The sequence below is a fragment of the Panicum virgatum genome, chromosome 6K, assembly GCF_016808335.1.
Source record: "Panicum virgatum strain AP13 chromosome 6K, P.virgatum_v5, whole genome shotgun sequence".
Taxonomy (NCBI): domain Eukaryota; kingdom Viridiplantae; phylum Streptophyta; class Magnoliopsida; order Poales; family Poaceae; genus Panicum; species Panicum virgatum.
This window is the reverse complement of record NC_053141.1, coordinates 37,355,729-37,382,462: the sequence shown is the minus strand read 5'-3', so window position 1 is coordinate 37,382,462 and position 26,734 is coordinate 37,355,729. Positions and strand designations below refer to the sequence as shown.

Below are 26,734 nucleotides of genomic sequence, written 5' to 3'. Positions count from 1 at the left end.
CACACCTCGCTCGCAGGCCTTCTCTCTTCGCTCGGCCCGTCATCCTCTCAAACAGGCCCAGATCCCACCACCAGGCGCGCGCGCGGCCTCCTCACCGTCAGCCGAGCAGCTTGACGACCACCACGGCACGTCGGCACCACCCCCACCCACCCCGGCCGACATCATGGGCCTGACGGACTTCGCCGTCGCCGACTTCCCGGGGGGACCCACAACACCAGCCCGAGGCCAGGCTGCGCCGCCTGTCTTTTTCCTCTGCCCAAATCCCCCAACCGCCTGCGCGGCGCTCATCGCCGGCCGGCGCGGCGTGTGGCTGTTGGCGCAGCGGCAGGCCCGCGGCGCTGCTGGACCGAGCCGACCGGTCCCATCGCTGCGGCCCACGGCGTGCGCTCGCCTCAGCCTCTCTCTCTCAGCCGCCAAAGCCGCCCGCACCGCACCCCGTCCATCCAAACCGCGGTGTCCGCAGCTCTCGCCACTCGCCAGTCACCACCGCCCCCGCGCTCCTCGCCTGCACGCCACGGAGAGGGGGGGATGGCGACGGCGAGCGGCGTCTCCGCCGGCCCCGTGCTGCAGCTCCCCTCCCTGCGGGTAGGAGGACGGCGCTCTCCGCTTTCTTTCATTCAGTCATACTAGTATATGCCAATTTTTTTCAGAATGCGTGCTTCAGTGTGCCTGGACCCGTTCGAAATTACAATGCCCACCGCTTGTTCGCTCTAACTCCTCCGAGGCGCTTACCTGGCTTTGGTTGCTGCTGTTCAGGTGCCGTCCAGTAGATTGCTGCCGCGGAGAGCAGCCGCCGGAGCTCCGGCAGGTACGCTTCTTCTCGCGTAACTGACTACTTTAACTGTTACTGTTAGGACTGGCTCGTGGCGTCGTGTGGTACTGGATTCTGCATTGGTGGGCTGAGTTATTGGTCAAAATGTTGGCCTTTGAGTGGTTGTAGCTGGTTGTTGGTTGTTATCTTCAAGCTAACCTTTAGGTTGCCTGCCATAGAGTAGTACTCAATTGGAAACGATTTGTGATACCAGTTTCACAATCTGGCAGCTCCCGAGACAGGGTCTAAGGTCTGTCTAAGCCGTAATTTGTAATTGAATTCCAATCCCATAGTCTGCGTTAATGCAAATTTAAAAAATGCAATGTAATTTGCATCCTGAGAATTTATTGTATTAAAGCAGGATGAGGTATTAAAGTTTAAAGCCAATAAATTATACCATAGACGTAGATAACTTGGCTCGTTGTTTGGCTCATTGGAGTTTATCTTAGTGAGAATTGTTATCTTCCTCATTTCCATTCAACAGCTTTCCCTATGAAGATGTTATATTCTTTTTTTCATCAGGTAATTTATTTGTGAAGAGAGCTGTTGTATATAACAGAAGAAGCTGCCACCATTTTTTACCATCGAATCAAAGAGGAGGCTTGCAAGCAGCAGTCCTGCCTGTTGCTCCACCAATATTAGATGATGAGGAAACAAGGAAGCAAATGGCTGAAGATTTTGGGTTCACACAAATTGGAGAAGAACTGCCAGATAGTGTCACTCTTAAAGACGTCATGGATACTCTACCTAAAGAGGTGCCAGCTGCCAACACCAGCATGCTTTTGTTGTTCTATTTGCACAAATTCTTACGCAAGTTTGGCTATTGCTAGGTATTTGAAATCAATGATATAAAGGCTTGGACATCAGTTTTAATATCAGTTACTTCTTACGCACTGGGTCTATTTTTCATTGCAAAGTCTCCATGGTATCTTCTTCCCTTGGCTTGGGCTTGGACTGGCACAGCAGTGACTGGGGTTAGCTCCCTCCCTTGCTCTCTAAAGCTTGTGTGTGAATGTGCGCGTATTTGTATCTTGGTGGTTTCTCCACATTCTAAATGATGTTTTTGTAAAGTTTTTTGTCATAGGTCATGATTGTGCTCACAAATCATTTTCAAGGAATAAGTTGGTGGAAGATATCGTTGGAACCTTAGCATTCATGCCATTGATGTATCCTTATGAACCGTGGAGATTCAAGCATGACCGACATCATGCCAAGACAAATATGTATGTACATACCTCCTTGTATGTTAATCTTGAATAATATCTCGATCCTGAAATGCTCTTCGGGGTTCAAGTAGTATAACTGCTACTTCCTTCTAGAAGTGTTTCCTTCATGCATTGCGTCGTAACAAGAACTCATCACTTTGTACTCATGCAGCATCCTTACTTGTTCCGCTTTTTTATTGCACTTCATGTGGACTCATTTTTCCCCAGTTTTTGAACTTCCACTGGAATGTTTTTTTAACTTTCAGTTAATTCCAGGAAATGTCAAACGAGCAATTTCATAGATATTTCTTCATCCGTAGCATATATAATGCTAATACTGGCTCTTTGGTATTCACCATGCGCAGATGACAGATATACTGCAGATTATTTGTATATCATAGTGTAACTTATAGAACTCTTTAATATTGTGTATTGTTTGTGGGAATATGGATGACATTGTGTACTCACATTTTAACACGAAAGCCTGGAAAATTTCCAGCTAGGACATAATTTGTCATTCGGAATATTTACCTTTCGCATAATGTCCAGGTTGATAGAAGATACCGCGTGGCAACCTGTTTGGCAAAAGGAAATTGAATCATCACCTCTTCTGAGGAAGGCTATTATTTTTGGCTATGGCCCTATCAGGCCATGGATGTCAATTGCTCACTGGTATTTCTTTCTCAATCTTTTCTGTATTGCAGGACGAACTGCTCCAGTATACAATATTTATGCTAACTATTGGTCACCTGTCTCAGGTTGATTTGGCACTTTGATCTAAAAAAATTCAGACCAAATGAAGTTCCAAGGGTTAAGATAAGCTTAGCATGTGTGTTTGCATTCATGGCAATTGGATGGCCTTTGATCATTCTCAAATCAGGACTGGCTGGATGGTTTAAGTTCTGGTTTATGCCATGGATGGTTTATCATTTTTGGGTAAAATTCCTTATTCCCACCATCATTGTTGAAGTATATGTTGTGTCCAAGTCCATGATAACTGTTGGCAAGCTCTTGAACTCTAATATAGTGTTTTATAATATCTAACATTTCCTACTTCCTGTCACCTTCATTTGTTGAAATCTACATGACGTCAAAGTCCATGGCAATAATTATCATGTTCTTGGACTCTTTTTATATAATTTTATAAAAATTAAGTGGAGAAGTTATGTGGATTCAATTATTCATGCTTAACAATTATAAATTACTGTTCATCAGAGTGCGTCAAATGGTCTAGAAAGAGGTGTCCTTTTGCACAACTTATCAAAGTATTTGCTGGCTTTTGTATCCCAGCTGCCATTGCTTATCCTTTTGGCATTCAAATTAGAATTTTTTTTATATGCAGTTGTTTTGCTTTAGTTATAGTGTTAGAATCAGTAACTAGCAACAGAATTTGCCAGGAATTGTCTCATTCATGACATTTTTGGAAACCCCTGCGAAAAATTCATCACAGCATACGTTGGATTTATTGTACTAACATGGATTAAATTCCAGTGATAAACCAGATGATATTTTGGTATCCTGGCATTAGCTGCATGGATAGCGTGAAATGTGCATAGCTAAATTGCTAATAATCGGTGTCCAATACTATAAAATACCTGCGCTATCTAGTACTTTGTATATTGAAGGTATACTATTAATAATCCTTTAAACGATCCTCTTCAGATGAGCACTTTTACAATGGTACATCACACGGCTCCCCATATACCATTCAAATCCTCGGATGAGTGGAATGCTGCACAAGCTCAATTAAATGGCACAGTTCATTGTAACTACCCTCAATGGTGCGTATTTCAGTTGCATTGCATTCACACTAAGAGCAACTTTTATTTACTGGACATATGTGACTCTATCGAGATAACAATGGTAGGAAATAGGAACGCAAAAGGTTTTCCATAAAATATAATTCTTATTGAACAGAAAGTGGTTGAAATTTGAAAATGTTGCCAACAAAGTGATACTGATCATAAATTGTCGTTTCATCTCGCCTTCAAAATTTAAGATACTTTGCCAAAATTAAAGATCTTATTTGGTAGAATGTGCCAAATGAGCTTGTAAACCATCAACCCTCGTTATTTTAACAAAGTTATTTGACAAATGGAATTGTACATTGCCTTAGTTTATAATTATTCACAAAGGCAAATAGTTCAGTGAAGTTTCAGCTCAAGTACAGAATGCTGTTTGGATATTTTGTGATAAAGGAATCATGGTTGCTTAAGTGCTAATTTTGTTCTGTTTGAGCTAACCTAGTCAAAATCACATCTAGTGAAATTATCATGGGAACATGTTGCCTCTTGAATGGAATTTTATCTGACCAATTGAGTTTTACAGGATAGAGATCCTTTGCCATGACATAAATGTGCATGTCCCACACCATATTTCTCCAAGAATTCCAAGTTATAACCTCCGTGCTGCCTATGACTCCATTAAACAGAACTGGGGCAAGGTGCTTTGAATTTCTCCTAACTCTGTGGATCTCTCTGATTCTTTGCGCTTCATTTTCTCTTGATGCCTTCCGCTTGCAGTATGTCAATGAAGCCAACTGGAATTGGCGATTGATGAAGACGATACTGACTAGATGCCATGTGTACGACAAGGAGAGATACTATGTCCCATTTGACGAGCTCGCACCTGAGGAATCCCTACCAATCAAATTCCTTCGGAAGTTCATGCCAGATTATGCATGATGCCATGACTACTGTTGACTAGAGTATCATTGGCCAGGCGAACAATAAAATGACTTAGAAGGCACTTCCTAACACCATTGATGCACACCCCAAATTTTGACCGAATTACTATGCCAAATTGTGTGGCAAAAAAGGAAAAACCATTGTTTCTTAAAGGTTGCTGAAAAATAATGCCATTTTTTCTCGACTTTACACCTTGTTAGAGTATTTACACAGATTTGCAAACATGCAGCATTTGTATGGTTCTCTAATACATTTGTATATCATGATATAGATACGCTAGCGTGTTTCAACAAGTTCCCAAAAGTCTGCAGGCAACTCCTCGCAAATTTGCTGATTTTTTAATAGTTATTGTTATCATTCTCTTTGTTACTTCATCGCGCTGTCAGTTGCATGCACCCTTTTCAATTGATCTTGCCCAGCAATGTAAATAGCATCAAAGACAAATTTTCTCGGTGAAAAAGCATCAGGATAAAATACTTTTAATGCACTTTATTCTTCATGGAAAAGATCTGGTACACGCAGAACTGAAGTGCAAATAGCATACAAATTTCACGTGCCTACGGAACATTTGAATTCTCTACATGGTCCTCTTGCGGCTATAAAACATACAGCTCCTCCCCTCTACATGAACATCTCAGCCCATGGTGTAGGATGGTGACGGCAGGTTTATGACAGTGCTCTTCACCTTGGTCATCATGTTTATGCTGTTAGTTATCCCCTGGGATCCAATGCCGCTATCCTTCAGACCCTGCAATCCAGAGAAAACATAAGAACCTGGAGCAAATTAACCCCTTGGCACAAATTGATGGTCACAGCAGGTTGTTCCAATTCCACTGTAATCGTGATAGCAAGTACCTGGAAGGGGAAATGGTCAGGTCCACGAGCCGGTGCAGAATTGATCTGAACGGTTCCAGTCTCCATTGCATCACTGATCAGGATTGCCTTGTTGATGTCTCTTGTGAAAACACATCCCTGAAACAGGTCATGCACACATAATTAGTTGAAGATGCTGGATAATGGTAATGGTACGCTGCTAATGGGGAGGGAAGGAAAAAAACCTGCAGGCCGAAGTTGCTGGCGTTGCAATGGTGGATGCCCTCCTCAACTGAGTTGATCCTGATTACAGGCAATATGGGGCCAAAAGGTTCTTCCCAAGCAATCCTCATGTCAGGACGGACATGATCCAGCAGCAACGGCCAGATGAGGTTGCCCTCTCTTCTGTATTCCTGACAGAAGGTTGCTCCTTTCTCCTTTGCATCCATCACCAGGCCTTCAATGAAGTTGGCCGAGGATTCTGTTACAACTGGGGTGATATCACAGTCGTCCTCAGGTGGCCCAACTTTCAGTTTTGCCAACTTGGCGTTAACCTTCTCTACCACGGCATCAGCTATTGATTCCATGATCAGCACTACTTTCACAGCAGTGCACCTCTGGCCACTGTGATCAAAATATATTTGAGCGGGTCGATAATGTAAAGAGGGGTAGAGGTAGACCTAAACTGACGTGGGATGAGTCGGTTAAGAGAGACCTTAAGGATTGGAATATCTCTAAAGAGATAGCTTTGGATAGGAGCACTTGGAGACTAGCTATCAATGTGCCTGAACTTTGAACTTATTTCTTTCGGGTTTCATCTCTAGCCTACCCCAACTTGCTTGGGAAAAAAGGCTATGTTGTTGTTGTTGTATTAAAAATTAACAAAGATGGGAGAGTATGTTATTCACGTCAGAAGTAAGACTGGTCTCCATTGAAACGATAATAGTAATAAGAAACCAACTTGGATACAACATACAATGTTGAGTTAGCTAAAAGCTTTTATTAATTTCCAATTGTTACTTTCACGCTTATATGGAATGTTGATGAGCAGATGTCAACAAGTCTGACTGTCCGATGGATCAAATGAAGTGGTGATATAAATGTGTATTTTGCTTTATAAATGTCAGACATCATTATTCAGTACCTGTACGAGAAGCCACCCTTTACTATATTTGCAGCAACTAAGTCGAGATCTGCATCCTCTAGCACGATGCAAGCATCTTTCCCTCCAAGCTCCATTTGAAGAGGGACCATTCCAGCCTTCTTTGAAATGGCTATACCAGTATCACCTCCAGTAAAACTAAGAAGCAAAGAAACAAATAAGGTTGTCTCACTGAAACTGAAGATATCAACTATCAACAAGCGCTACTGGTACTTACCTTATGCAGTTGACTCCAGGATGCATTGTAAGAAAATCACCTATTTCAGAACCTTTCCCAGTCACACAACTAATCAAGCCTTTCGGGAAACCAGCCAGGTGGAAGCAGTGTACCATATGAAGCGCAGCCACTGCACCCTATCGAACAATAGTACTTCATATAAGCATCTATTTTACTTCAAAAGCACTCAGGAAGGAGATAAAGGTTAACTAAAAGTAATCACATACCTGAGTTGGAGGCTTGAGCACAAGAGAATTGCCAGCTATTAGTGCTGGGCCAATCTTAGAAACTGCTAGGTTGACAGGATAGTTAAATGGCGGGATTGCCAAAACTACTCCAAGGGGTATCTACATGAACAGGATGATATATTAAGTACAGAACGAAACAATATTGGTAGTGTCCACTTCTGTTCAGGGAGAACCAATAGGCAACATAGCAGATATAACATTTATATCTTGTCAAAACCTGAATTGTTAATTTCTAATGAATGAATGGATATTGAGTGCTACAGTTTAACATCTGTAAATTCATGTTTAGCAACAATATTGTTTGGTTATTGAGTCCATAAATGAAAGTTTGGTGTCGAGTCCATAACTGAATGTATGGTGTGGAGTCCATAACTGAATGTATGGTGTTTGGAGTTAACATTCTAACAAACATAACCGAATGTAAAGTGGTCACAGGGGTCAGCAAGTTGGTTTAGAAAGTAAAGGCGAAAAGATCACTTCATAAAGCAACAGCGTCAATGATTTCAATAATACACTGAGGAACAACCAGCTCAATTACTTAGGTTGAACAAATATCAATGAAGTGACCGCACTAGTAATAGACTATGGTTTTCCGACTTTTGCAAGGGTTGCAAAAAAATCTGTCAATCTGATGCTAATGGACGATTCAATCCATGGCAAGATTTGCAAATTAGCAGCAACCAACCATTTTACTGAAGTTACCAGAATCCCAGCTCGAGGCACGATACTACTCCTCACTTGTTTGATCCTATGTTTTCTTTGAGCTATGGCTGAATCTGACCAATTTCCGCCCAATTTGGTACATTTACAGTTGAGTTTGGCCGAGACACAATCAATGACACAGATGAAAAATAGGATGGACAAGGGACCAACACATCGCACTAGGAGAGAAAATACAAAACCTGAGTAATCACGGCATGGCAATGACATCATAAATAAACGAAAAGGCAAGACAAAGTAAAAGGAATCGGAGGAATCCAAGGAATATTCCATCCTCCTTTGCATGTCAATAAGATATATAATTTCCTCAGAGAAACGAACTGCATATTTATCATTGTATTAGAGATGACATACTGCAGCACAAATTAAAACTTTGTTTCCCATTCCAAGCTTTCATCATAGGTCAAATCAGTTAATACGACAAACATAAATACAAACATAACTTAGCTTAGTTGTCGCATAACAATTCTGAATAAAACATGGTATACAAACAATGTCATAGTGAAAATGATGGGGCATGTCCAGCAAAATAATAGTAGTAGTACTAGTACAGCTATACCTTGGAGCTCAGACAGTACTTGTTCCGCTCATTACCGGGGAAGCTATCAGAAACCAGCAGCTTGCCCTCCCCCAGTATGCGAACACCCTCCTCAGCTGTGTACGACACCAAATCCCCAGACCGCACAACCTATTAACAAACCCAACAGGACATTATCATCTGTTAGCAGTCTCGACTGAAGAAACAGAGCAAAACACAATCAGGATTTTTCATCTGCTGGGGACCTCAGAAATAGCATCCTTGGCCGGCTTGGCGATCTCCTTGACAAGGCACTCGGCGATCGGCGCCTTGTGCTCCTTCAGGATCGCGGCGGCCTTGTGGAGGAGCTCGGCACGCTTCCATAGCGGCGTCCGGGCCCACGCCTTCTGCGCGACCTTGGCCGCCTCCATAACCTTGTTCACCTCCTCCTGGGTGCATGCTGGACAGGCCGCAGAGGGTCGAGACCAAACAGCAGATTGTGAGGTCAACTCCTTTTGCTGGTTAGTAAACGCTAATCCACTGGAGAACTGGTTAGTTGAAGAGGGGTTCTTCCGGTAAATTGCAAGGTGGCTCAACTGGGGGACAGCAGAATTAAGCATGGAAAGTGAGACTATTTGGGGGGCAGTAGTTAGGAGGCTCTATCAGAGGCGGTCAGCATAATTAAGGAAAGTGATAGCGGAGGCAGCCATTGATGACGCTCCTCGGCCAAGCTAACTTGGTGAACATTGACGGAATTCGACTGTAGCACGTTTGGGTCCCCATCAACCGCCTTTTCCCCAAACCAGGGGACAGCGGCACAGCACTAGCACTAGCTCCCCGAGGTTCTTGGAGCCGGAGCAGCTAGCTAGGGGCATGCGAAGAAGAAAACAGGGGAGCACAAGCGAGAGCCCGCACCTTGCACCCTGTACTGCGTCTTGCGGGTGGTGGGGTTGACGATGGCGACGGACTTGCCGGAGGCGGAGGCGCGCCACTCCCCGTCGGCGTAGTACTTGTACACATCGCCGTCGAGGATCTCCGCGAACGCCCCCGTCCCCGCCAGCGCCATGGCCGCCGCGCCCGCCTGCCTACCTACCACCAGCACAGTCAACACCGGCGGATCGAGCGGGCGAGCGGACTTGTGGCGGAAACGCAAGGGCACAGGGGGGCACCGCAGGGACAGCTCGAGCTGCTGCTGCGGTAGTGGCGGAGAGGGCTAGGGGAGGGGGAGGGGGGGGGGGGGGGGGTTGGGGGCGTGATGGGTGCGCGAGTGGCGGAGCAGGGGCGCGGGGGATGGGGTTAAATAGGAGGCCGGCGCGTGGCGGGGCGCAGCGGACCCACCGAGGCGGGGAGGAGGAGGGGGAGGAGGAAGACGACGGAGAGGGAACGAGGTTTTGGTCCCCGTCCGCCGGTTTCCTTCTCTATTTTCCCTCTGCGCTGCGTGGCTCGGCGCCGGGCGGTGGCCTCTGGCCGCGGATCACGGCGCTGTGTGGCTGGCGTTCCCACTTCCCAAACGGGTGACGCGGGGGCGTTCGGCTTCGCAGCCTATCCGGCACCGGCACCACCTGCCTGGCCCGTGCCGGCAGAGGTGTCCCGGCGAGTACAGTGACACGTACTGCTCCAATATTTCCGGAGACGGATCGTGTTGATCCTCCAGAAGCATTTCACTTGTGCAAGTATCTCGTTTGCTCGTACATTTCATGTACCTCTATTTAAATGTGATAGTGATATTTTCTTCACTCAATAGTTTTAAAAAATGGTGCAAATAATCATTGGAATACTTGAAAAAGTTCTCCGCACGTGACTGTGAGCACCGCTGCCATTCCAACTGTATTTATACCTCGTCCGTCGATTGATAGCTACTCCCTCCGTCCTTGCGTGTAGGGCATCCTAGATTTTCTAAATAGATTATAGAGGTAGAGAAAAAATACATGTGCCACTCGTTAGTGCAGTTTTCAGTTAATCAATTGCTTAGTTTTTAGCTGTCCGTACCAAAATCAAAAAAATTAGTAGGCCTTTTTTATTCTACTGGTCCACCGCAATTGCTTTCTTTACAAAGCTAGCACAAAAACTAAGAAAATTAGTATATCTTTTTATTCAAAAAATCTTAGAATCCATTACATTTGAGTATAATAAATTTTAAAACCTTTCAATATCTTACATTTCATGACGGAAGGAGTAGCTCGGTCGAAGGTAAGAGGCGCCCATACCAAATGGGTTGATAAAGCGCACCTAGATTCTTTCAAGTTTCTTTCCGTAGTAGTTTTGTTGTATGATAATGTGTCCTTTTCACAAGTGCACGCGTATTGAGTCTTTCCTTGTATATATATTATTAGCTGTAACAAAAACTAGAACTGTTTAAGAAAATTTGTAAAAGGTGTTTTCATATATACTTTTGTATGCCAAAAATCTATAATTGTTTTAAGTAATCATTAGTCTGAAACATATGCTATTGGATTTTTTTTCACAAATGTGTCTGAGCATGTATTTATTAAGAGGAAGGCAATACGATCTATATAAATTTTAATAGTCAGAGGCTATTAAAGCGGTTACAAAATACTACCAAGCAAATGGTAGGCGATCCCACCACAAAATAAAAATAGCAAGAACAACAGGGGATAGAACACACCTAAACCCACAAACTTACACATGACCAAACAACCAAACCTGCTGAAAGATACACCAACACAGTGGCGAATCTAGGATCTAAATTTAGGGGGGCTCATTTTCTTCCTCTCTTCTCTCTTTTTCTTCTTCTTCTTCCACCTTTTCTTCTTCCTCTTCGTCATCATGCATGGTTCAAAAATGTTGGGAGGGGGGAGGGGCTGGGCTCCATGGGAGTAGGGGGCTTGAGCACCCCAGCACCCCCTAGCTCCGCCACTGCACCAACATCAAGGATTGTGACATCCCGGAAAATTCACCAAAATAAATTACTCATTAAAAATAATTTTCAAAATCATTTTCGTCGTTGAGCTCAAATCGTTCTAAATCTTTTTCCGTCCGAGTTCCTAATCTCTCAAAATCTTTCCCGACGATCCGCCGTTCCGACACCCGAATTCAATCCCCGTCCTTGTGTTCCCATTTTCCTCGTTCTGCGTGCGAGTCGCTTCCAACTGTCGCAGCAGCGCGCGCGTGGCCGACCGCCGCCGCGAATCCCGCCGACCGCTCTCTCTCTCTTTCTCTCTCTCTCCATTTTCTTTTTCCCTTTTCCTTTTTCTTTTTCCTTTTCCTTTTCTCTTTTCTTTTCCCCCTCCTTTCCTTTCTCCTTCTCCCTCCTCTCCTCCTTTCCCTCACGCGCTGCACGAGCTCTGCTCGGCACGCCGCCCCCCCTGCACGAGCCCTTCCCTGGGAGCCGCCTCCCCCGCTCGCAGCCGCCGCTCGCCGTCCCCTCCTCATTGACAGAGTTTCACAGAGGACAGACGCTCAGTTCCAGCAGATGCAGCAGGGCATGATGGCAATGTTCGGGATGATCTCCCAGCTTTACTCTCACACCGGACTCGCCCCACAGCAGCAGCAGCCCGGACTTCAGGGTGTAGGAGCACCTCAGCTTACAGTCACACCAGCTCCTCCTCCTCCAGCCCCCACTACAGCTCCAGCTACCACAGCGACACCGGAGACCACGTTCTCGATGTCCGCACTCTTTGGGTCTGCCGGTCGTCCGCTCTTTTCACCACTGCCAGCGACCACACTCTTTCAGGACTCACCGTCAGCGGTTCAGTCGGTTGCCCTCCCTTCCTCACTTCAGGCAGCATCTTCAGGGGGAGGAGCAGTAGAGGAGTCCCTGCTTCCACAGTCGACGCAGCCGGCAGCCTCAGCAGTCACTTCTTCAGATATTGATACTTCTTCTGCTGACCCGGTTACGACTTCTACGGATCCTCTACCAGGCAGTGCCAGCACGAGAGCCTCCACGACAGTCACTCCCCCAGTGAGCTCAGACCCAGACCAGCAGCTTCCGTCTGTCACCGAGGGTGAGAGCTCTCCGTCCGACGACGACGACGACCCGGACCGCTTCCTCGCCGTACCACGACAGCACGACCCGTAGCTCGCCTTTTGGTGCTTTGATGCCAAAGGGGGAGAGGTGGTAGGGGGAGCCTCAGAGTTAGGGGGAGGGTAGAGCTAGAGAGAGCTCGTAGTTATCAGGACTTTGATTCTTTGTATCACATTTGGTGTTAATTCATGGATATGTACATTTGTCGCTTGAGTATGCCGTTCTTTGAGACATATCTATGGATTTCGTTTGAGCCGTTGAACTCTTTGGTCCTGCTTCCGAGTTTTGTTTGTGTTTATCCTATTTTATCTTTCTCGCTCTCTCGTTATTTATGTTTGTGTTGTCATCAATCACCAAAAAGGGGGAGATTGTAAGCATCTAGGCCCTCAAGGTATGTTTCGGTGATTAATGACAACCATTATTGTGACTAATGAGTTTGTGCAGCTTAATAGATCATTATCGCTCATTTGGTCATATGTCAAAAGAGGCCCCTCAATTTCGGTTATTCAAAAAGGCGATCTCGGTTTTCAACTTATATATGACAAGGCTAAGGATCTTTCTAGTCCTAAGTGTCACAAGGTTGAGAAGGACACTTAAGTTAGTATAGGTTTTATAGTTTTGTAGTGATCGCACTATTAAGAGGGGTTAAGGCTAAGTAACTTGAGCATGGACATGGTCATTAGAAAATGGATGCACACTATGGTCACTCAGGTTTCTAGAAGTTCAAATAAGTGGTTCTCAAACTATATCTCAAGAATATTTGGATTTCATTCAAGACTCAGATCAGAAAAGACAAAATCAGAAAAAAGTCTATACACCGGTTTAACCGACGCTCTCAATTTTCTATACGTCGGTTAAACGAAGTCAGCAGAGTCTGGACAAATTCAATACACCGGTTAAACCGACGTGTTTGAAATTAACGTCGGTGCATTAGTCCAGAGTTGGTTTTTCTAGGGTATTTCAAGTTCTATACACCGGTTAAACCGACGCTGTTTAAATCAAGACGTCGGTGCAATTGACCAGTGAGATGGTTTTTCAGAGGAATTCAAAAGTTGTACTCACCGGTTAAACCGACGATAGGTTTGAGTTAACGTCGGTGCAGTTGTCCAGAGACTTGGTTTTTCAGTTGATCAGTGGACAACTACACTCACCGGTTAAACCGATGATACGTCGGTTAATCTGCCCAAGTGGTAACGGCTAGTTTTCAGAAGAGGCAGTTTACATTCACCGGTTAAACCGACGATGACTATTGGAGGGACGTCGGATTAACCGGCGCTACGCAGTTTTCTGGCAGCTTTTCTCCAACGGCTCTATTTGTGTGAGCTGCCTATATATACCCCTCCAATGGGTCATTTCGCCCACTCTTGACACCAGGCAACATCCATACACTCATACTATAGTCAAGAGCCACCTTGAGCTTCATCATTCACATACTTGTGCATTCAATCAATCAAGAAGCAAGATTAAGGACTTGAGTAGAGAGAAGCTAGTGTGCATCCGTTCTTGGTGATCGGTTCTTGCTCAAGTGAAGGCCTTAGCTTGTTACTCTTGGTGATTGGCATCACCTAGGCGATCTTGGTGATCGAGGTGTTTCTCGCGGAGCTTGCCAAGGATTGTGGGAGCCCGGAGAAGAAGATTGTACGTGGCTTGATCTCCACCACGCCGGGATGGTGAACGGAGACTCTTAGTGAGCGCCCTCGTCTCGGTGACTTGGGAGGTGACAAGACTCTTTGTGAGTGTCACAACGTGGATTAGGGGTGTGTGCCAACACATCGATACCACGGGAAAAAATCCGGTCGTCTCTTGTCCACTCTCTTTATTCAAGCATTTTCTTTCATGCAATTTACTCATGTGCTTGACTTAGAGATCATAACTTAGCTCTACCTTGCTAGGCTTTACTTTGTCTTATCTCTCTTAGCATTGGTTATCCGGTTGGTGAATTGGTGCCCTGCTAGCATTGCATAGGTTAAGGTTGCTTTACTTTGTTTTAGAAATTGAAAAAGGCCCAATTCACCCCCCCTCTTGGTCCATCGATCCTTACAATTGGTATCAGAGCCTCGTTGCTCATTTGGATCATTAGGCTTCACCGCCTAGAGCTATGGCCAAGATGGGTGGCTCGCCGCCTCACTTCAAGGGCAAGAACTTTGCTTATTGGAAAGTTCGCATGGCCGCATATCTTGATGCGATTGCCCCCGAAGTGTGGTTGGCCACTAAGACCGGGTTCACCGGAACTCCCACCACCGAACAATTAAAATGGAATGCCAAGACTAGAAATGCAATTTTCGAAGCCATTAGTGACGAAGTCTTTGCTAGAGTTAATGGCATGGACTTAGCAAGTGATATTTGGAAGGAGCTCATTGAAATTCATGAAGGCTCCACTAAAGTTCGTGAGCAAAAATATCACTTGTTTAGAGCTAAGTATGATTCTTTTAAAATGCTAGCTCATGAAAATTGCAATGATATGTACTCTCGCTTGAATGTCATTGTCAAGGACATTAATGCACTTGAAATATCCAAAATTGACAGTGCCTCCATCAATCGCAAGATTCTCATGCTCCTCCCGAAGCCCAAGTATAACATCATCAATGCTATGCTTCAAAAGGAGAATCTTGACACAATGGAAGTAGGAGAACTTGTGGGCGAAATTCGCGCTCATGAGATGAGTATCCTTGGTATGTCCGAAGAGCCAACTTCAAGCAAATCAATTGCTCTAAAAACCAAGGCAAACAAAGCCCGCAAGCTCAAGATGATCAAGCAAGATTCAAGCTCAAGCAATGAAGAAGATGATCATCATGAAAGCTCATCCGATGTTGAAGATGATGGCGAGCTTGCTCTCATGATGAGAAAGTTCACCCGCTTGAATGACAAGATCAACAAGAAGGGTTTCAACTTTGACTAAAAAAGGGAATGTTCCGGCCAATGGATGTCAAGAACAAAATTTGCTACAATTGTGGAGAAAAATGTCACATCCGTCCAAATTGCCCCAAGCCGGACAAAAGAAACAAGGACAACAAGAGCAAGCATCGCCATGATTCAAGCGATGATGAAGAAGAAGAAAGGAAAAACAAGAACAAGAGACTTGGGAAGAAAAAGAGCCATGACAAGAAGACCAAGCTCTTCCCAAAGAAGAAAGGGCACACCAAGAGAAGCTTCTTGGTGGAAAAACATGAGTGGGTGACCGATGTCTCATCAAGCGAAGAGTCAAGTGATGAAGAAGACATAGTCACCATCGCCCTCACAAATGAAGAACCATCACTACCTCCACCTCCAATGTGCCTCATGGCCAAAGGTAACTCTAAGGTATGTGAGAGTGAAGATGATAGTGATGATGAGCTTGACCCTAATGAGTTTGCTAACCTCATTAATGAGTATACATCCGTTATCAAGAGGGAAAAGGGCAAAGTCAAGGTTCTTGAGAGCACTCGTGCCAAGTTAGAGCTTGCCCACTTCGATTTGCTTGGCAAGTATAATGACTTGCTCAAAAAGCACAATGAGTCACTTGTACTTGCTAAGCAAGTTGAAGAGAGCCACAAAAAGCTTAAACAAGAGCATAGGGAGTTGGCTCACAAGTATCAAGAACTTGAATTTGCCTATGAAGCAATTAACCCAAGTCTTGAGAACTTTGCTCATGAAACTATTGAGAAGGTCAATGCTTCTACTTCATGTGATGACATACTCATTAATGCAAATGCTACTAATGCTTTGCCCAACCTTGCACCTTCTAGGGAAAAGGAATTGATGGATCAAGTTGCAAGCCTCAAGAGTAGTGTGGAGAAGCTCTCAAGAGGAGAATACATCCACAAAGAGATTCTCTTCAACAATGCCCGTGACTATGGCAAGAGAGGTCTTGGTTCATTTCCGGAGCCAAACATAGCTACTACTCCTTCTCCGGAGATAAAGATTAGCTTCATCAAGGAAGTTGGATCATATTGCCAACATTGCCAAGTCACCGGGCACCACACTAGGGAGTGCACTTTACCATCACGTCCTCTTCCTAAATTACCCAAGAATTACTCCTCAATGTTTCAAAATAACCATTTTCTCTTGAGTAAAGTGAAGGGCAAGGTGAAGGCCAAATTCATTGGCAAACTCACTAAGGAGTCAAAGAAGAAGCTCCCCAAGCAACTTTGGGTCCCAAAAGCTCTTGCCACACATGTGCAAGGCCCAAAGCTTGTTTGGGTTCCTAAAACTCAAAAGTGAATTCTCATGTGTGTAGGTGAACTACAAAGCCGGTGGAAAACATTGGGTACTTGATAGCGGTTGCTCTCAACACATGACCGGCAATGATAGCATGTTCACCTCCCTTGAAGACCCCGGCGATCATGAACATGTCACCTATGGTGATAACTCAAGGGGAAAAGTTTTAGGTTTGGGTAGAATAGCTATCTCTAAAGATTTATCCATTTCAAATGTTTTGTTTGTAGAAGCACTTAGTTTCAATCTCATTTCTATTGCTCAATTGTGTGATCTTGGACTAACGTGTACCTTTGACAAGAATGGTGTTATAGTAACTCTTGAAGAAGACAAGTCAATGGTATTCACGGGGTTTAGGCATGGCAACATCTATTTAGTGGACTTCTCTTCAAAGCAAACAAGCACCATGACATGCCTCTTCACCAAGTCTTCTCTTGGGTGGCTTTGGCATAGAAGAATTGCTCATATTGGCATGATCAACCTCAAGAAAGCCCACAAGAGAGGGATGATCACCGGCTTGAAGGATGTCACGTTTAACAAAAACAAGCTATGTAAAGCATGCCAAGCCGGGAAGCAAGTTGCAACACATCATCCCATCAAGACGATGTTGTCTACCTCCAAGCCGCTCGAGCTTCTTCACATGGATCTCTTTGGTCCAACTACATACAAGAGCATTGGTGGTAACCTCTATTGCCTAGTAATTGTTGATGATTTTTCACGTTACACTTGGGTCATGTTTCTAGGCGATAAGGGTGAAACTCCGGAAATCTTCAAGACTTTTGCAAGAAGAGCTCAAAGGGAGTACAACTCCCCAATTGTGAAGATCCGGAGTGACAACGGCACCGAGTTCAAAAATATAAAGATTGAAGAATGGTGCGATGAAGAGGGCATCAAGCATGAGTTTTCCGCCACCTACACACCTCAACAAAATGGAGTGGTGGAAAGAAAGAACAAGACACTCATCACCCTAGCTAGAGCAATGTTGGATGATTATGGCACGTCCGAGAAGTTTTGGGCGGAAGCAATCAACACGGCGTGTCATGCATCCAACCGAGTATATCCTCACCGACTCCTCAAGAAAACTCCATATGAGCTCATCACCGGGAAGAAACCAAATATATCATACTTTCGAGTCTTTGGTTGCAAATGCTTCATCTACAAGAAGAAAAGGCTCGGTAAGTTTGAAAGTAGATGTGATGAAGGTTTCTTTCTTGGTTATGCATCAAACTCCAAAGCATATAGAGTATTCAATCAAACCTCCGGGTTAGTTGAAGAAACATGTGATGTGGAGTTTGATGAATCTAATGGCTCCCAAGAGGAGGTTGTTGGCTATGAAAATGTAGGTGATGAGGAGATTGATGAAGTTTTGAAGAATATGTCCATTGGGGATATCAAGCCGGAAGAGGTGCATGAAGGCAATGATCAAGGGGGAGGACCTTCCTCATCTACACCAAGCACCTCCACGGCGCCCCAAGTGGATGAAGATCAAGAAAAAGATGATACACAACCTCAAGAAGATGTGCCAACGCCAACACCCCAAGTTCAAGAACAAGAAGAGCAAAGTGTTCCACCACAAGCACAAGTCACCCATGATCCACCCCAACAAGCATCCACGCAAATGCCGCTAGTGAAGCATGGTCGCATCTCCAAGGATCATCCAATTGGTCAAATCATTGGTAGTCCTTCCAAGGGAGTAAGAACTCGCTCTAAACATGCTTCTTTTTGCGAACATCACTCGTTTGTCTCTTGTATTGAACCCACTAGCATAGAGGAAGCGCTTGAGGACTCGGATTGGGTGATGGCCATGCAAGAAGAGTTGAACAACTTCACCCGCAATGAAGTTTGGGTCCTCGAAGCTCCTCCGAAAGACAAGAACATCATCGGCACCAAGTGGGTCTTTCGAAACAAGCAAGATGAACATGGGGTGGTGATACGCAACAAAGCAAGACTTGTGGCAAAAGGGTTCTCTCAAGTCGAAGGTTTGGATTTTGGTGAAACTTTTGCTCCGGTCGCAAGACTTGAAGCTATCCGTATCCTTCTTGCTTACTCTTCACATCATAACATTAAGTTGTATCAAATGGATGTGAAAAGTGCATTCTTAAATGGCGTTATTAACGAACTTGTTTATGTTGAGCAACCTCCCGGGTTTGAAGATCCGAGAAATCCTAACCATGTTTATAGGTTGCACAAGGCACTCTATGGGCTCAAACAAGCTCCAAGGGCTTGGTATGAGAGGCTTCGTGACTTCCTAATCATGCAAGGCTTCAAGATCGGGAGGGTGGACACCACTTTGTTCACAAAAGACGTCAACGGGGATCTTTTCATTTGTCAAATTTATGTTGACGATATTATCTTTGGCTCAACTAATGATTTACTAAGCCATGAGTTTGCTACCATGATGTCTAGGGAATTCGAGATGTCCATGATTGGCGAATTGACCTTCTTCCTTGGTTTTCAAGTCAAACAAATGAAGGAAGGGACATTCATCCATCAAGAAAAGTATACTAAAGATATCTTGAAGAAGTTCAAGATGGATGAGTGCAAGCCAATCAAGACACCCATGGCAACCAATGGGCATCTCGACTTGGATGTGGACGGTAAACCGGTTGATCAATCCCTCTATCGTTCTATGATAGGGTCTTTGCTTTACCTTACCGCATCTAGGCCCGATATAATGTTTAGTGTGTGCTTGTGTGCCCGCTTTCAAGCTAACCCAAAGGAGTCACACCTTTCGGCTGTGAATAGGATCCTTCGGTATCTCAAGCACACCCCTAGCATAGGCTTGTGGGACCCCAAAGGCACTAGTTTAGATCTCTTGGGATACTCGGATTCGGATTTTGCCGGAAGCCGTGTGGATCGCAAGAGTACCTCCGGGGGTTGCCACTTGTTTGGGCGTTCTCTAGTTTCTTGGTCGAGTAAGAAGCAAAATTCCGTGGCTTTGTCCACCGCGGAAGCGGAATATATAGCGGCCGGTGCATGTTGTGCCCAAATCCTATATATGAAGCAAACCCTTTTGGACTTTGGTGTGAAACTAGATAGGATCCCACTCCTTTGTGACAATGAAAGTGCCGTAAAAATTGCCAAGAATTCGGTTCAACACTCTCGCACAAAGCACATTGATATTCGCCATCACTTCTTGCGTGATCACGAAGCCAAAGGAGACATATCTCTCCAAGGTGTGAGATCCGAGGAGCAATTGGCGGATATATTCACAAAACCATTAGACGAGAGTACCTTTGTTAGGCTAAGGAATGAGCTTAATGTGTTAGATGCGGCAAACGTCATGTAAGTTGCCATGTCATATAGAAAAAGGCATACATATAGGACACTTGTCTAACCATGGTAAGATAGTGATGAGCAAGGGTTTAGCTAGAGGTGGTGGTCCACTTGTTTTCCTCTAGGCTTGTAGAAAGGCTCATCATGGAGAAGCTTCCCGTGGGTTCAAACTTGACAAGTAGATCTTAATTTCTTGTTATGCATTTCTTGTCATATAGATGTGCACTTCATGTTTACTTTTCTTTCGCATGTGGTTGTAGCTTGCATTATCATTGCATGCGTAAGGGTCACAAAGGAGATCACTTGATGAAAATGAGACTTGTTTTCATATACAAGATCTTAATTCATGAAAAGTGAATAGAGCAAGGTGTTATGTGTGTTATTGCCTAGTGAGTCATGTCATAATGAGTTTGAAGCTCTCTATCTTCAATATTCCTATGACAAGGCTCATACATTTTATTTGGCGCTTTGTCTCTCTTGCGGCTTTTTCTTGTGTTTGAAAAGAAAATTATTTTAAGCAAGTATGCTATCCTATTTATTTTGAGGGGTAAAGTCGCCTATGCAAGTCCATTAACTTGAGTTTATTTGAGTTTTATAAGTTTACTGGACTTAGCATAGAAGAGTGAGCTGAGTGTGGGGTTTTTGGCTTCACCGGTTAAACCGACGTTCAAAGGATCTATACCCATCGGTTTAACCGGCGTTACTAACTTGTGGCTCAGCTCAGTCAAGTTTCAGGCGTTCAACCGACGTATTCAAAAGTCAGAGCATCGGATCAACCAGTGATTATAAATGCAGATCAGACCTAGCAATCAACCGGCGTTTTAATCAATCAACCGACGAGTTCACTTTTGACAGCATCGGTTCAACCGGCGTTCAGTTTCAGATCTGCAGAAGTCTCGGGTGAACTGCACCGACGCAATCAACCGGCGCTCAAACCCTAGGCATCGGATCGACCGGCGTTAAGGAAAATCGCAGGCCCACCTGTCATATATGTCTCTTGCCCGCGCTGCCGGCCTCTGTTTCACTTCTCCCTTCACGCCGCCGCCGCCCGACTCGATCCCGTCACGCCGCCGCCTTCCCTTCGAGCCGCCTCCGCGCCGCCACCACTCGCCGCCGCTCGCCTGCACGCCGAGCCGCCGCCGCCGCGCTCCTTGCTCGCCGCCACGGTCGCCAACCGCCGCTTCAAGCCGCCACCGCGCGCCCTTGCGCTCGCCCAGCGCCGCCCGTGCGCACCTGCTCCGCCCGCGCGCTCCTCCGTGCTCCAGCGCCGCCGTGCTCCACGCCTCCATGCCATCCACACGTCGAGCAGCCCACGCAACCACGCGCCGCCTTCGCTTTCTCACGCCGCAGCCACCACCGCTTCGCGCACGCAAACTGTTCGAGGGTTTGCCCGCGCCGCTTTTCGCACCACTCTCGCGCCACGTTCTTGCCTTCGCCAGTAGAGATGGGTCGCGAGAAGAGGAAGGGAAAGGAAGTTGTGGTCGAGAAGCCCGCTCGCAAGCGGACTCGTGCAGAGAAGGAGGCCGAGAGGGCCGAGATGGTGGCCAAGGCCGCCGAGGAGCAGGCATCAGGTCGTGCTCGTCCGTTCCAGATCAGAGAGGATCCCAGAGGCAGAGGCAGAGGCAGGGGTATGGGCAGAGTGAGAGGTGCCAGGGCCACCAGAGCCGCGACAGCAGCAGCAGCAGCGACAGATTCAGATGGTTCTGACTCAGAGGCAGCACAGTCAGAGGGGCAGAGTTCGCCACAGCAGTCGTCTAAGGGAGGTTCCCCGGCAGCGACAGAGCGTCGCACTGGACCGAGGACTCGGGGAGGACACCAGCCACAGGAGCCCCGCAGGTCAGCAGCAGCAGCAGCAGCTCGCAGAGCCGAGGCCCTAGAGGCCGAGCGCGCAGTGTTCCGCATGGACACTGTTGTGCGTCTGGAGCCAGGTGTGATGCTCCAGAACTTGACCCGAGCCAATGCGGCCAAGGTCAAGAGGCTCAGGTGGAGTGTTGAGGAGGAGGTCTGGTTTCCAGTGACCCGAGACAGCAGAGTCGACAGGAGGTTCTGGACTCTGCTACAGGCCAGCTTCTACGAGACTTTCCAGCGGAGGGGCCACCGGATCTTCCAGCACAGGGTTCTTGACTGGGTCTCACTGAGGACAACCGCAGGGGGAGCAGACGTGAGAGCACACTTCGCTCACTTCAGAGGACTGCCCAGGCTGCTAGAGATGGAGCAGAACCGTTATATCGAGGACTGGGTCAGAGTGTTCTACGCCATAGCTTGGATAGCTCCCGAGCGCAGAGCCGTGCACTTCATGTTTGGAGGGCAGGACTTTGGTTTGTCGAGGGCGACCATTGCTGGTATACTTGGAGTTGACCTGGTCGACGTCTCGCTGCACGAGAGGGTTTACGGGGACTCAGATCCACCCCGCAGGGCGATGGTTGGCGGGATTGCTCCTTCCCACGAGGCGATCACTCAGTGCTTCCGCCAGCCGTTCCCAGCCTCTTACGCCAGAGTGCCGAGCTTGCTGACTCCAGAGGCATACGCTGTTCACATGGCACTCCGGAGGACTCTGTTACCGAGGAGTGGCTACCCAGAGGGGTTCACAGGTTTGCAACAGCTCTTGCTCCTACACATCCTCACTCACGAGCCATTTGATATAGTTGACTTTATTCTGGCTGAGATCGAGGATGTGATCACCGATGGGATGGGTGTGGTGCGACAGTTTCCTTATGCGCACTGGATCAGTTACATATGCTCTATGATAGTGCCAGCAGAGTCACCCATCAGCGCCCCTTACCGTCACGACGAGGCTCCTAGGTTCCCTGTCTACCGACCCACAGCTCCACAGGACAGGAGGAGGGGCAGACACGCAGATAGAGCAGCGATGGCTCGACTGTCACCAGAGGTTCAGGCACGAGTGGCAGAGGAGGATGAGGCACTCCTGGCAGCCGAGGCACAGCTTCCCGGGGGAGATGATGAGATTCACTGGTCTGAGCTTGAGTCAGACTCCTCCGACGACGTAGAGTACTTTCCTTCAGCTGCCCCAGCCAGTCACGACCACGAGGCAGGAGGTTCCGGAGAGCCAGCTCCTCCGACTTCAGCAGCTGCTACAGTCTCTGAGTCCCAGGTGACTCAGCCGTCCGAGCTCACTGCACTACTACAGCAGCTCGTGACTCAGCAGAGGGAGGACAGACTTGCTCAGGAGGAGGCCAGGAGAGCCCATGAGGCCCAGATTGCAGCTATTCAGAGAGAGGCAGCCCGAGAGCGTGCAGCGACAGAGGAGCGTTTTGTCGGCCTCATTGACAGAGTTTCACAGAGGACAGACGCTCAGTTCCAGCAGATGCAGCAGGGCATGATGGCAATGTTCGGGATGATCTCCCAGCTTTACTCTCACACCGGACTCGCCCCACAGCAGCAGCAGCCCGGACTTCAGGGTGTAGGAGCACCTCAGCTTACAGTCACACCAGCTCCTCCTCCTCCAGCCCCCACTACAGCTCCAGCTACCACAGCGACACCGGAGACCACGTTCTCGATGTCCGCACTCTTTGGGTCTGCCGGTCGTCCGCTCTTTTCACCACTGCCAGCGACCACACTCTTTCAGGACTCACCGTCAGCGGTTCAGTCGGTTGCCCTCCCTTCCTCACTTCAGGCAGCATCTTCAGGGGGAGGAGCAGTAGAGGAGTCCCTGCTTCCACAGTCGACGCAGCCGGCAGCCTCAGCAGTCACTTCTTCAGATATTGATACTTCTTCTGCTGACCCGGTTACGACTTCTACGGATCCTCTACCAGGCAGTGCCAGCACGAGAGCCTCCACGACAGTCACTCCCCCAGTGAGCTCAGACCCAGACCAGCAGCTTCCGTCTGTCACCGAGGGTGAGAGCTCTCCGTCCGACGACGACGACGACCCGGACCGCTTCCTCGCCGTACCACGACAGCACGACCCGTAGCTCGCCTTTTGGTGCTTTGATGCCAAAGGGGGAGAGGTGGTAGGGGGAGCCTCAGAGTTAGGGGGAGGGTAGAGCTAGAGAGAGCTCGTAGTTATCAGGACTTTGATTCTTTGTATCACATTTGGTGTTAATTCATGGATATGTACATTTGTCGCTTGAGTATGCCGTTCTTTGAGACATATCTATGGATTTCGTTTGAGCCGTTGAACTCTTTGGTCCTGCTTCCGAGTTTTGTTTGTGTTTATCCTATTTTATCTTTCTCGCTCTCTCGTTATTTATGTTTGTGTTGTCATCAATCACCAAAAAGGGGGAGATTGTAAGCATCTAGGCCCTCAAGGTATGTTTCGGTGATTAATGACAACCATTATTGTGACTAATGAGTTTGTGCAGCTTAATAGATCATTATCGCTCATTTGGTCATATGTCAAAAGAGGCCCCTCAATTTCGGTTATTCAAAAAGGCGATCTCGGTTTTCAACTTATATATGACAAGGCTAAGGATCTTTCTAGTCCTAAGTGTCACAAGGTTGAGAAGGACACTTAAGTTAGTATAGGTTTTATAGTTTTGTAGTGATCGCACTATTAAGAGGGGTTAAGGCTAAGTAACTTGAGCATGGACATGGTCATTAGAAAATGGATGCACACTATGGTCACTCAGGTTTCTAGAAGTTCAAATAAGTGGTTCTCAAACTATATCTCAAGAATATTTGGATTTCATTCAAGACTCAGATCAGAAAAGACAAAATCAGAAAAAAGTCTATACACCGGTTTAACCGACGCTCTCAATTTTCTATACGTCGGTTAAACGAAGTCAGCAGAGTCTGGACAAATTCAATACACCGGTTAAACCGACGTGTTTGAAATTAACGTCGGTGCATTAGTCCAGAGTTGGTTTTTCTAGGGTATTTCAAGTTCTATACACCGGTTAAACCGACGCTGTTTAAATCAAGACGTCGGTGCAATTGACCAGTGAGATGGTTTTTCAGAGGAATTCAAAAGTTGTACTCACCGGTTAAACCGACGATAGGTTTGAGTTAACGTCGGTGCAGTTGTCCAGAGACTTGGTTTTTCAGTTGATCAGTGGACAACTACACTCACCGGTTAAACCGATGATACGTCGGTTAATCTGCCCAAGTGGTAACGGCTAGTTTTCAGAAGAGGCAGTTTACATTCACCGGTTAAACCGACGATGACTATTGGAGGGACGTCGGATTAACCGGCGCTACGCAGTTTTCTGGCAGCTTTTCTCCAACGGCTCTATTTGTGTGAGCTGCCTATATATACCCCTCCAATGGGTCATTTCGCCCACTCTTGACACCAGGCAACATCCATACACTCATACTATAGTCAAGAGCCACCTTGAGCTTCATCATTCACATACTTGTGCATTCAATCAATCAAGAAGCAAGATTAAGGACTTGAGTAGAGAGAAGCTAGTGTGCATCCGTTCTTGGTGATCGGTTCTTGCTCAAGTGAAGGCCTTAGCTTGTTACTCTTGGTGATTGGCATCACCTAGGCGATCTTGGTGATCGAGGTGTTTCTCGCGGAGCTTGCCAAGGATTGTGGGAGCCCGGAGAAGAAGATTGTACGTGGCTTGATCTCCACCACGCCGGGATGGTGAACGGAGACTCTTAGTGAGCGCCCTCGTCTCGGTGACTTGGGAGGTGACAAGACTCTTTGTGAGTGTCACAACGTGGATTAGGGGTGTGTGCCAACACATCGATACCACGGGAAAAAATCCGGTCGTCTCTTGTCCACTCTCTTTATTCAAGTATTTTCTTTCATGCAATTTACTCATGTGCTTGACTTAGAGATCATAACTTAGCTCTACCTTGCTAGGCTTTACTTTGTCTTATCTCTCTTAGCATTGGTTATCCGGTTGGTGAATTGGTGCCCTGCTAGCATTGCATAGGTTAAGGTTGCTTTACTTTGTTTTAGAAATTGAAAAAGGCCCAATTCACCCCCCCTCTTGGTCCATCGATCCTTACAATTGGTATCAGAGCCTCGTTGCTCATTTGGATCATTAGGCTTCACCGCCTAGAGCTATGGCCAAGATGGGTGGCTCGCCGCCTCACTTCAAGGGCAAGAACTTTGCTTATTGGAAAGTTCGCATGGCCGCATATCTTGATGCGATTGCCCCCGAAGTGTGGTTGGCCACTAAGACCGGGTTCACCGGAACTCTCACCACCGAACAATTAAAATGGAATGCCAAGACTAGAAATGCAATTTTCGAAGCCATTAGTGACGAAGTCTTTGCTAGAGTTAATGGCATGGACTTAGCAAGTGATATTTGGAAGGAGCTCATTGAAATTCATGAAGGCTCCACTAAAGTTCGTGAGCAAAAATATCACTTGTTTAGAGCTAAGTATGATTCTTTTAAAATGCTAGCTCATGAAAATTGCAATGATATGTACTCTCGCTTGAATGTCATTGTCAAGGACATTAATGCACTTGAAATATCCAAAATTGACAGTGCCTCCATCAATCGCAAGATTCTCATGCTCCTCCCGAAGCCCAAGTATAACATCATCAATGCTATGCTTCAAAAGGAGAATCTTGACACAATGGAAGTAGGAGAACTTGTGGGCGAAATTCGCGCTCATGAGATGAGTATCCTTGGTATGTCCGAAGAGCCAACTTCAAGCAAATCAATTGCTCTAAAAACCAAGGCAAACAAAGCCCGCAAGCTCAAGATGATCAAGCAAGATTCAAGCTCAAGCAATGAAGAAGATGATCATCATGAAAGCTCATCCGATGTTGAAGATGATGGCGAGCTTGCTCTCATGATGAGAAAGTTCACCCGCTTGAATGACAAGATCAACAAGAAGGGTTTCAACTTTGACTAAAAAAGGGAATGTTCCGGCCAATGGATGTCAAGAACAAAATTTGCTACAATTGTGGAGAAAAATGTCACATCCGTCCAAATTGCCCCAAGCCGGACAAAAGAAACAAGGACAACAAGAGCAAGC

General features: G+C 46.3%; 2 protein-coding genes across 3 annotated transcripts; one reads left to right on the top strand and one right to left on the bottom strand.

Moving 5' to 3' along the window:
• Nucleotides 1-195: 195 nt before the first annotated feature.
• Nucleotides 196-5,006, top strand: LOC120712480 (omega-6 fatty acid desaturase, chloroplastic-like). 2 transcript variants are annotated; one of them, XM_039998268.1, is made up of 10 exons: nucleotides 196-585; nucleotides 757-808; nucleotides 1,334-1,566; nucleotides 1,642-1,785; nucleotides 1,883-2,034; nucleotides 2,566-2,688; nucleotides 2,775-2,952; nucleotides 3,679-3,797; nucleotides 4,345-4,459; nucleotides 4,539-5,006. In XM_039998268.1, the coding sequence occupies exons 1-10, from the start codon at nucleotides 529-531 to the stop codon at nucleotides 4,698-4,700; spliced, it is 1,335 nt and encodes a 444-aa protein (XP_039854202.1). In that variant the 5' UTR covers nucleotides 196-528; the 3' UTR covers nucleotides 4,701-5,006. The 2 variants fall into 2 exon arrangements, with proteins under 2 accessions (XP_039854202.1, XP_039854203.1); XM_039998269.1 differs by lacking the exon at nucleotides 4,345-4,459 and having other exon boundaries at nucleotides 277-585.
• Nucleotides 5,007-5,168: 162 nt separating this feature from the next.
• LOC120712479 (NADP-dependent glyceraldehyde-3-phosphate dehydrogenase) lies at nucleotides 5,169-9,673 on the bottom strand. Its single transcript, XM_039998267.1, has 9 exons — nucleotides 9,296-9,673; nucleotides 8,647-8,840; nucleotides 8,423-8,551; nucleotides 7,123-7,242; nucleotides 6,896-7,032; nucleotides 6,661-6,816; nucleotides 5,762-6,140; nucleotides 5,559-5,675; nucleotides 5,169-5,451 (listed from the first exon to the last, which is right to left on the bottom strand). Exons 1-9 carry the CDS (start codon nucleotides 9,444-9,446, stop codon nucleotides 5,338-5,340), a joined length of 1,497 nt encoding a protein of 498 aa, XP_039854201.1. The 5' UTR covers nucleotides 9,447-9,673; the 3' UTR covers nucleotides 5,169-5,337.
• Nucleotides 9,674-26,734: the final 17,061 nt, after the last annotated feature.